This window comes from Hyperolius riggenbachi, chromosome 8 (assembly GCF_040937935.1).
Source record: "Hyperolius riggenbachi isolate aHypRig1 chromosome 8, aHypRig1.pri, whole genome shotgun sequence".
In the NCBI taxonomy this organism is placed as follows: Eukaryota; Metazoa; Chordata; class Amphibia; order Anura; family Hyperoliidae; genus Hyperolius; species Hyperolius riggenbachi.
The window spans coordinates 194,337,949-194,350,516 of NC_090653.1; the positions used below are offsets into that span (position 1 = coordinate 194,337,949).

At 47.5% G+C, this 12,568-nt stretch overlaps 1 protein-coding gene across 4 annotated transcripts in view; it reads left to right on the plus strand.

Annotated features, from left to right (window-relative positions):
- LOC137527529 (gamma-aminobutyric acid receptor subunit beta-4) overlaps positions 1-12,568 on the plus strand; it is a 608,888-nt gene that overhangs the window by 448,289 nt on the left and 148,031 nt on the right. For all 4 annotated transcript variants that reach the window (XM_068248067.1, XM_068248065.1, XM_068248069.1 and 1 more), the window contains exon 6: positions 793-933. In XM_068248067.1, coding sequence (XP_068104168.1) covers positions 793-933 — 141 coding nt within the window. The remainder of the gene's footprint in view (positions 1-792; positions 934-12,568) is intronic.

Sequence of the window (12,568 nt, forward strand, 5' to 3'; positions counted from 1 at the left end):
ATATTCAGAATCTGTTGACCTGCACACTACATGGAATTGGTAAAATGAAGCTACCCATACATCTAGCGATTTTGATTCAATCAACAAGGCGCTTGACTTTATTAAGGCATCAACTTCAGTATGGTTGCTTGACTAGTGACCCACACACCACAAATGATATCCTATGCGATTCACCTCCACTAACTGATCTGACCGATGTTGTGTCTCCATGCTCTGAATGCAAAAATCGATTCAGAGTCGATTGAATGACATGTGAACAGTAGCCGATTCTTGTACGATTGACTGATATCTTGCATCCTGACTAAGCTGGTCAATTCGACATGAAATCAGCCACTTTTCATCAATTGGGAATTCTGGAACACACTCAATTCTCTCTCGATTCTATAAAATGATCGAATCTATTGTACAGGCAAATCACTAGATGTATGGTCACCTTTATTTAGTGATTGGGCAATCAAAAATGGATGTGTGTAATAGGCTTTAAGCATGATAGATTTTTCAATTAAGATTAGCCAATAACTGACCAATGTTACCACCTTCATGTAGTATGAGAGCCTACCTACACAATCTGCTCATAGTATTCAATATCTGTTGACCCGCATACTACATAGAGATGGTAGAATTGGGTAGTGATTGGCTAGTCATAATTGAATGTGTGTACCAGGCTTTACACCAGACCATAATACCTCACTTTGGGTTCCTTTAATTCATTTGTATTCTTCCATTTGATAATTAAATTATTTTCTACTTTAAACATACATTTTACTCAACTAATTTTTTTTTTTTTTACAGATGGCTACACAACAGATGACATTGAATTTTTCTGGCAAGGAGGAGAGGAAGTAGCTGTGACTGGGGTGAAAGACCTGGAATTGCCGCAGTTTACAATTATTGAAACCAGGCTGGTGACTAAGAAAGTTGTATTTACAACTGGTGAGAGACCTAAACATGGAGAGATTTGTGTTTTATCACAGTTTATTTTGAAAAGTAATTAAATGAAACTGAAAGCATCCACTTTAGAAATGATCACTAGAGATGGCCCAATTGGATCGCTGGCAGACAGTTCCCGGCAAAGATCAGCTGTTCGCGTCCACAGCGGACGGCGAGCACATGGCGTGTTTGACCCGCCCCCTACACATCATCATTGAGCTAAACTTTGACCCCTTACATCACAGTCAGCAGACACATGGCAGCCAATCAGCTTCACTCCCTCACGGACCCCCCACCCCCTATAAAAATGCAGTTGCGCCAGCCATGTTTCATTCTGTCTCTGGCTGCTTTAGTGAGAGGAAGGGAGAGATCACATTGCTGAGATAGGGGACGTTACCTAGAGCTGTTTTGTTGTTCCTTGCTGACTGACTTGCTTTGAAAGCATCCCAAATAGCCCTTTTGAGAGCTGCCAGTACCTTATACATCGTTCTATTTTTGTTTTTTTTCTGTTTGTGTGCAACACTCCACAGCCCACTGGCACCCACCCAGAGCTGTGCACAGTATTACTGCTTACTGCTATTGTTGCTCCATTAAGTTGCAGGCATAGAAACACTCCAGTGCATTAGTTTACACTGTATTCTGATGGTACTATTGCATTTCTCTGTGTGTGACACTACACAGCCCACTGATACCCACAGCTGTGCACATTACTACTACTGCTGTTGGCCCATTCCGTTGCAGGCACAATAGCACCTCCAGCGCATTAGTATAGACTGTGTTCTGATAGTACTATTGCATTTCTGTGTGTGACACGACACAGCCCACTGATACCCACAGCTGTGCACAGTACTACTGCTGTTGGCCCATTCAGGGCTCTTTCACACCAGAGCCCTTTTTCCGCGTTTTAACCAAGGTAAAAGGAAAGTCCATAGACTTTCCTTTTACCTTTCACACCCGACGCTGCGTTTCGATACGTTGCGGTACGACGAGTCCCGACGCATTTTATCATCAGGAATCGCCGTTTCCCCTTCGGGTTAATTAACTACTACCGCCGCTACTCAGCGACGCACCGGAGTTTCCCGACGACACGCCACAACGCGTGCAGGAGCCGTTCTCCTGCATGCTTTCAGTGTGTAACCGGCCTCAGTTGCAGGCACAATAGCACCTCCAGTGCATTAGTTTAGACTGTATTCCAGTGGCATAGCTAAGGAGTTGTGGGCCCCAATGCAAGTTTTACAATGGGGTCCCTCAAGCACTCTATACATAGCAATTGATACGGTACACCAAAACCTGCCAATGGCAACTACAGTGTCAGAGGTGCAAGAAGGGGATGGGGAACAGTTTGTTAATAATTACCACTATTCAAAGTATCTATGGAAGTGATTATTATGAGCACAGGACCAATAGAGAGCTAATACTGCAGTTAAGAGGGAGGGCCATTCGGGGTCCCTCTGGCCCAAGGGCCCTGATGCGGTTGAAACCTCTGTAACCCCTATTGCTACGCCTCTGCTGTATTCTGATAGCACTATTGCATTTCTGTGTGTGTGACACTACACAGCCCACTGATACCCACAGCTGTGCACAGTACTACTACTGCTGTTGGCCCATTCAGTTGCAGGCACAATAGCACCTCAGTGCATTAGTTTAGACTGTATTCTGATAGTACTATTGCATTTCTCTGCGTGCGACACAACACCACTGATACCCACAGCTGTGCACAGTACTACTGCTGTCGGATCATTCAGTTTCAGGCATAGTAGCACCTCCAGTGCATTAGTTTAGACTGTATTCTGATAGCACTATTGCATTTCTCCGTGTGTGACACTACACAGGCCACTGATACCCACAGGTTTGCACAGTACTACTGCTGTTGGCCCATTCAGTTGCAGGCATAGTAGCACCTCCAGTGCATTACTTTAGACTGTATTCTGATAGTACTGTTGCATTTCTCTGCAGTACCTCTAGGCATAGGCAGTACAGGCCATTGCCTGGATTGCCATTGGTCCTGGGGGGCGCCATGTTGCTGGATTAAGCCCCGTCCATAAATTAAGCCCTGCCCCAGACTAAGACCCACCCCATAGGTGTTCTATTACTTGCTTCTGCTGCATCTACTTAGCGTAAATTGCAGGCAGCTGCCACCTCTGTGCCTTGTGCATCCTTCTTTCCCCCTTTGTGCCTCCTTCTATCCCATTTGTGCCTTCTTGCTTCTTCTCCCTGTTGTGCCTCTTTCTGTCTCCCTGTGCCTCCTTCAGTCCCGTGTGCCATGTCTGACCCCCTGTTTGTCCTTCTGTCTCCCTTTGTGCATCCTTCTGTCTCCATGTGCCTCTTCAGTCCCCATGTGCCACCTCTGTCCCCTGCGCCTTCCTCTGTCCCTGTGCCTCCTTCTGTGCCCCTTTGTGCCTTCTTCTGTCTCCCTGTGGCTCTTTCTGTCCCCCTCTGCCTCCTGTTTCCCTGTGCCTCCTTACATCCCCCTCTGTCATCTTCTGTCCCCGTTTTGTGCCTCCTTCTGTCCTCCTTTGTGCATAATTCTGTCCCTCTTTGTGCCTCCTACTGTCTCCCTGTGCTTCCTTCTGCCCCCCCTTTGTGCTTTTTTCTGTCCCCCATTGTGCCTCCTTCTGTCCCCTTTTTACCTCCTTCTGTCCCCTGTGTGCCTCCTTCAGTCCCCCTATGCTTTCTTCTTTCCTCCTGTGCCTCCATTTGTCCCCCTTTGTGCCTCAATCTGTTCCCATTGTGCCACCTCCTGCCCCACTTTGTGCCTCCTTCTGCCTCACTTTGTGCCTGCTTCTGTCCCTCTGTGTGCCTCCTTTAGTCCCCTTGTGCCTCCTTCTTTCCTCTTTTGTGCCTCCTTCATGCCCTTATGCCTTCTTCAGTCCCCCTGTACTTCTCGCTGCCCTGCTGTGTACCTCCTTCGGTCCTACTGTGCCTCGTTCTGTCCTCCTTTGTGTCTCATTCTGCCCCCATTGTGCCCCCTTTTGTCCCCCATCTATACATAACAATTGATGTGGCACACCAAAACCTACCAAGGACAACCACAGTGTCAGAAGTGCAAGGAGGGGATGGGGAACATTAATGATTACTACTAATAAAAGCACCTATAAAAGTGATTATTACCAGCATAAGACCAATAGAGAGCTAATTCTGTGGTTGAGGGTGGCCCCACGGGGCCCCTCTGGCCCAAGGGCCCTGATGCAATCGCTACCTCTGCACCCCCTATTGCTACGCCACTGAGCACAGCACTAGTGTCCCTCCCTAACTGATGCACTACAAGTTTCACCACAGCACCTTATGAGCAACTTCATAGCACAATACATACAGGCTACAGCACAGCACTAGTGTCCCTTCCTAGCTGGTGCACTACCTGTACAAGTTTCAACACAGCAGAGCACCTTATGAGCATTGAGCAACTTTACAGCACAATATACAGCATACAGGCAGGCTATAGCACAGCACTATTGTCCCTTCCAACTGGTCCAGTACATAATTCAGCACAGCCAGGGCCAGTTTAAGCAACAATGGGGCCCCAGGGCAAAATAAACCTGGGGGGCCCCCCCAACATATACCCTGGAACACAAATCGGCATTAGGGGACCTTTTTTGCAGCTGGTATAGTCAGGGTGTGAAGTTCCAATCGGTCAGAGCTCCACATTCTGGCTATCCCAGCCTGCATGGGGGACAAGGGGTTACAAAGTTTCAGGAGGGGGGACCCCACATAATTCTTTTTTTTTAATTCCCACACTCTAAACATAAAAAAAAATTGGGAAAATAGGAAAAAATGCCAGGGATCTTCATACAGCCATATTGCGGCTGTATAGCGATCCCTGGCCAAAGCGCTGCGGCTGCGTATAGACCCCCTGGAAGCCCTGTCAGGAAATTTATTGCGCTTTCGTTTGATGCATGTAAAATTACACTACCGTTAGGTTTGCTACTAAAAGTTACATTTACCGCATTTAAAACTATACTTTTTTCCTTCTAAACTTTAAAATCGATTTTCTCAAAAACTATAAGGTCTTTTTGAAAAATAGTTTTTTCCTCTTATTCCTAATGATCTCCTTAAAGTGAACCAGAGACGAAGCACCCTTGTGTATTTTACCATAGAAATCAGTGGGAACATTAGAGAAAACATTTACCATGCTCTCTGTTCCATCCTCACTGCTAAAAGTGTCTGTTATCTAGCTGAGATAAGAATCCCGGACTGAGCATTGATTCTGGCTTTGCTATAATGACTCAGCTATAATGATTCCTGAGCAAAGCCAGCAGGGGGCAGGCTTGGACTTGAAGACAGCAAAGAACACAGTCTCAGCTATATTTATTCTGTAGCAAAGCCAGACCGACTGCTTAGTCGGGATTCTTATCTTAGAGGTGATAACAGGCAAATTAAACAGAGAACAATGTAACAAAGAGCAGATTAGGTGTTTACTGTCATGTTCCCACTGATTTATAAGGTAAAATACATGAGGTTGCTTCATCTCTGGTTCTATCCTGCAAATGTAGGGTTTCTAGCATTTAAGGTGGATTTGCTATTAACCATTAAAGTCGGCAGGTTTTTAAATGTTTTTTTTTCCTTTGAAACTTTAAAATCGATTTTCTCAAAAACTATAAGGCCGATTTGAAAATTTTTTTTTTCCTCTTGTAGCCACTGGGGGCCCCTACAAGCTCTGGGGCCCTGGGGCAGCTGCCCCCTTTGCCTTAATGGTAGCGCCGGCCCTGAGCAAAGCAGAGAGTACCTTATAAGCAACTTCACAGCACAATATACTGACAAATGAGCCCTGAAAATGACTATCGGGGGCCCAGAGGCACTTCTAAGTACAGACAGTCCAGCAAATTGCCTAGGGTGCTGAGCAGTCTGGGAAGCGCCAGTCCAGGAAAAAAAGTTGTTTATTTTACTGAAAAATAAGGGTGCGTAGATAAACTTTCTATTCTGTGCACAAGGGTTCTGATGACTGCAACTGCTGACTGAGCCACCAAGTTGCACCAAGTCCCTTTTCATTGTTATCTGGCAATCTCCTGCTCTGTGCACTTCTACTGTCCCGCCCCTCCCTGTGCCAGAGAGGAAAAGAAAACAGCAGAAGAGAATGCCTGTTGGAGGAGGTAACAAGGCATGCAAGACATGCCAGGAGTGCAGAGCTCCAAACTAGAGATCAATCCCCACACAGTTACGTTACTTGGCACTGACCGTCTCCCCTGCCATGCCGTTTGTCCTTTGCAGCACTAGGGACATTTGCATTTCCTCACCAGACCCCGATCACCTCCTGAATGTGATGGCTTCCAGACTCCTCTGATAAGGTGCTGTGTGAATAGCAGGAGCACTAGCTAAATTAAAAGCTGAAGTCACTGATTCAGCACACAAAAGGTCAAATTCTGGCTGCAGCTCAGGGAGGCTGGAGGACAGGGAGACCAGGTCATCAGGGTGTGAGTAGAGTGACTTGCTGTAGGTGTTGCTCAGGATGCCCACAGATTGTTCTTCAACTGTCAATTATCCCTTGACCAAATCATAGACTGCACACTGGGGAACTACAGTAGGGTGACCAGGCTTCCTCTTTTCCCCGGACAGGTCCTCTTTTTCCGACCTGTCCGGGGCGTCCGGACGTTTTTTTTAAATGTCCGGGTATCAGGGGCGTCGCCTGCATACAGGGTGCCTCGCTCTGCTGCTGACGGCTCTGGCCCCTCTCTGTCTCTGCATTTTGGAGACAGTAAGTGCACATACACGCAGCACTCAGAGCTAGTGTTGTCCGGATCATGAACGATTCGGATCTTTGATCCGAATCTCTTTTGTGAGTTGAATCATCCGAATCATCAAAATGAGTGATTCGGATCGCTAAGGGGGCGGGGTCAGGAGCGACACGCCCCCTCTCAGCGGGCAGCGGGGTCCTGGAAGCAGAGCAGAGATGGATCGCTCGGTTGGAGGGGAGCCAGCCTTGCAGGGACAGGTAGATGAGAGAGAGGGGACATCTGTGCCACTGCCAGTAATGTGTAGAGCACACATACTGGCTATACTGTGCTGCTCATTATAGGCTGTCTGTTTCGTAGTGCTGCATAGTGAACAAATTGTAAACTTTTGGCTCAGCTCAGTAAGGCAGCGTGCTGGGCTAGAAGGGCAGGCACTGTGATTGCAGGGCAATATGATCCTCCTGCACTGCTCTAAACAGCTGCATTTCACTTCTGGGAATGCTTTGGGGAATGCTTTCTTTCACTGTGCGACGTTTGCATTCAAAGTATACAGATGAACATATAGGTGAAATATATGTAAAGCATATGATTGCAGCATGTGGGTATTGTGTGCAAACAAACATTTCTGCTCAGTGCTCCTCCCTCCTCTGTCCACTCCCTGCCTTGTGTCCATCTTCTCCCCTTCTCTGTGTGTCCACCCCCCTCCCCTTCTCTGCCCACTGCAGGGAAAGACCTGTCCTGCTAGTCATTTTACCCCCCCCCCCCCCCCCCCCATGCTTCCCTAGTGAAATGATCCGAGATTCGGAACAAAGATCCGGATCTTTTCAATGATACGATTAGAATCAACCGGATCATTGAAAAGATCCGAACTTCGCATCTCTACTCAGAGCTAGAGATTCGAAGTTCAGATCTTTTCAATGATCCAGGTTAATTCGAATCGGATCATTGAAAAGATCCGGATCTTTGATCCGAATCTCGGATCATTTTACAAGGGAAGCATTCGGGGGTGAAATGACTAGCAGGACAGGAGAAGGGGGGGGGGGTGGACACACAGAGAAGGGGAGAAGATGGACAGAGGGCAGGGAGTGGACAGAGAAGGGAGGAGGGACGAGCAGAGAGCAGAAATGTTTGTTTGCACACAATACCCACATGCTGCAATCATTTGCTTTACATATATTTCACCTATATGTTCATCTGTATACTCCCAACTCCCATTCCCCAAAGCATTCCCAGAAGTAAAGTGCAGCTGTTTAGAGAAATGCATGAGGATCATATTGCACTGCAATCACAGTGCCTGTGTCCTGTCGATTCACAATTCCCATCAAGTTGTTCTACGATCATAACTGCGCACGCGCACAGCCCTTGTGCACATGCGCAGAACCACTCTGGCCAAATCACTCAATATTCATCCGCGACTTATCGATCTGTGCCTTCGGGGGATTCAAGCGTAGCAGAGCCAGAGGCAAGCCGCGTGGTGAACCAAGAGGCCCGGGAGTAGAGGAGAGAGCAGCGGCTGACAGCGGGCGGGGACTTGCCATTGTTACAGCTGCCGGAGGGAGCGCTGATCTGTGTGCCGCTAGTCTGACTAGCGGCGCACAGAGCAGAGCTCCCTCCACCGGCTGGAAGAACAGTGGTGAGTCCTCTCCCGCTGTCAGCCGCTGTACCGACTCTTAAAATACCGGAGGGGAGAGCCAGGAAGGGGGGCCCCAAGGTGAGGGAGGGGGGGGGGGGGCTTCCTCCCTTCACTGCGCTCCTCCCCTCCTGGGGGACACCTATAGACCTAGCTACATATACTTGGGACACCTATAGACCTAGCTACATATACACTTGGCTACATACACTGGGGACATGTATAAACCTAGCTACAAATACTGGGGACAGCTATACACCTGGCTATATATACTGAGGACACCTATAAACTTGGCTTCATATACTGGGGCACCTATACGCCTGGCTACATATACTGGGGACACCTATACACCTGGCTACATATACTGGGGACAGCTATACACTTGGCTACATATACTGGGGACAGCTATACACCTGGCTACATATACTGCGGACACCTATACACCAGGCTACATATACTGGGGACACCTATACACCTGGCTACATATACTGGGGACACCTATACACCTGGCTACATATACTGGGGACACCTATACACCTGGCTACATATACTGGGGACACCTATACACCTGGCTACATATACTGGGGACACCTATACACCTGGCTACATATACTGGGGACACCTATACACCTGGCTACATATACTGGGGACACCTATACACCTGGCTACATATACTGGGGACACCTATACACCTGGCTACATAAACTGGGGACACCTATACACCTGGCTACATATACTGGGGACACCTATACACCTGGCGACAAATACTGTTGACATGTATAGACATGGCTACATATCCTGGGGGCACCTATAGACCTAGCTACATATACTGGGGACACCTATACACTTGGCTACATATACTGGGGACACCTATACACCTGGCTACATATACTGTGGACACCTATACACCTGGCTACATATACTGGGGACACCTATACACCTGGCTACATATACTGTGGACACCTATACACCTGGCTACATATACTGGGGACACCTATACACCTGGCTACATATACTGGGGACACCTATACACCTGGCTACATATACTAGGGACACCTATACACCTGGCTACATAAACTGGGGACACCTATACACCTGGCTACATATACTGGGGACACCTATACACCTGGCTACAAATACTGTTGACATGAATAGACCTGGCTACATATCCTGGGGGCACCTATAGACCTAGCTACATATACTGGGGACACCTATACACCTGGCTACATTTACTGGGGATACCTACAAACCTGGCTGCATATACTGGGGACATATACACCTGGCTACATATACTGTGGACACCTATACACCTGGCTACATATACTGGGGACAGCTATACACCTGCCTACATATACTGGGGACACCTATACACCTGGCTACATATACTGGGGACAGCTATACACCTGGCTACATGTACTGGGGACAGCTATACACCTGGCTACATATACTGGGGACACTTATACACCTGGCTACATATACTGGGAACACCTATACACCTGGCTACATATACTGGGGACACCTATACACCTGGCTACAAATACTGTTGATCTGTATAGACCTGACTACATATGCTGGGGGCACCTATAGACCTAGCTACATATACTGGGGACACCTATACACCTGGCTACATATACTGGGGACATCTATAAACTTAGCTACATATACTGGGGACAGCTATACACCTGGCTACATATACTGGGGACACCTATACACCTGGCTACATATACTGGGGACACCAATACACCTGGCTACATATACTGGGGACACCTATACACCTGGCTACATATACTGGGGACACCTATACACCTGGCTACATATACTGGGGACACCTATACACCTGGCTACATATACTGGGGACACCTATACACCTGGCTACATATACTGGGGACACCTATACACCTGGCTACATATACTAGGGACACCTATACACCAGGCTACATATACTGGGGACACCTATACACCTGGCTACATATACTGGGGACACCTATACACCTGGCTACATATACTGGGGACACCTATACACCTGGCTACATATACTGGGGACACCTATACACCTGGCTACATATACTAGGGACACCTATACACCTGGCTACATATACTAGGGACACCTATACACTTGGCTACATAAACTGGGGACACCTATACACCTGGCTACAAATACTGTTGACACCTATACACCTGGCTACATATACTGGGGACAGCTATACACCTGCCTACATATACTGGGGACACCTATACACCTGGCTACATATACTGGGGACAGCTATACACCTGGCTACATGTACTGGGGACAGCTATACACCTGGCTACATATACTGGGGACACCTATACACCTGGCTACATATACTGGGAACACCTATACACCTGGCTACATATACTGTGGACACCTATACACCTGGCTACATATACTGGGGACAGCTATACACCTGGCTACATGTACTGGGGACAGCTATACACCTGGCTACATGTACTGGGGACAGCTATACACCTGGCTACATATACTGGGGACACTTATACACCTGGCTACATATACTGGGAACACCTATACACCTGGCTACATATACTGGGGACACCTATACACCTGGCTACAAATACTGTTGATCTGTATAGACCTGACTACATATGCTGGGGGCACCTATAGACCTAGCTACATATAATGGGGACACCTATACACCTGGCTACATATACTGGGGACACCTATACACCTGGCTACATATACTGGGGACATCTTTACACCTGGCTACATATACTGGGGCACCTATACACCTGGCTACATATACTGGGGACACCTATACACCTGGCTACAAATACTGTTGACATGTATAGACTTGGCTACATATACTGGGGGCACTTAAAGACCTAGCTACATAAACTGGGTACACCTATACACCTGGCTGCATATACTGGGGGCACCTACAAACCTTGTTGCATATACTGGGGACACCTATACACCTGGCTACATATACTGTGGACACCTATACACCTGTCTACATATACTGTGGACACCTATACACCTGGCTACATATACTGGGGACAGCTATACACCTGGCTACATATACTGGGGGCACTTACAAACCTGGCTACATATACTGTGGACACCTATACACCTGGCTACATATACTGTGGACACCTATACACCTGGCTACATATACTGGGGACAGCTATACACCTGGCTACATATACTGGGGACACCTATACACCTGGCTACATATACTGGGGACACCTATACACCTGGCTAAATATACTGGGGACACCTATACACCTGGCTACATATACTGGGGACACCTATACACCTGGCTACATATACTGGGGACACCTATACACCTGGCTACATATACTGGGGACATCTATACACTTGGCTACATATACTGGGGACAGCTATACATCTGGCTACATATACTGGGGACACCTATACACCAGGCTACATATACTGGGGACACCTATACACCTGGCTACATATACTGGGGACACCTATACACCTGGCTACATATACTGGGGACACCTATACACCTGGCTACATATACTGGGGACACCTATACACCTGGCTAAATATACTGGGGACACCTATACACCTGGCTACATATACTGGGGACACCTATACACCAGGCTACATATACTGGGGACACCTATACACCTGGCTACATATACTGGGGACACCTATACACCTGGCTACATATACTGGGGACACCTATACACCTGGCAACATGTACTGGGGACAGCTATACACCTGGCTACATATACTGGGGACACTTATACACCTGGCTACATATGCTGGGGACACCTATACACCTGGCTACATATACTGGGGTCACCTATACACCTGGCTACAAATACTGTTGATCTGTATAGACCTGACTACATATGCTGGTGGCACCTATAGACCTAGCTATATATACTGGGGACACCTATACACCTGGCTACATATACTGGGGACACCTATACACCTGGCTACATATACTGGGGACATCTATACACTTGGCTACATATACTGGGGACAGCTGTACACCTGGCTACATATACTGGGGACACCTATACACCAGGCTACATATACTGGGGACACCTATACACCTGGCTACATATACTGGGGACACCTATACACCTGGCTACATATACTGGGGACACCTATACACCTGGCTACATATACTGGGGACACCTATACACCTGGCTAAATATACTGGGGACACCTATACACCTGGCTACATATACTGGGGACACCTATACAACTGGCTACATATACTGGGGACACCTATACACCTGGCTACATATACTGGGGACACCTATACACCTGGCTACATATACTGGGGACACCTATACACCTGGCTACATATACTGGGGACACCTA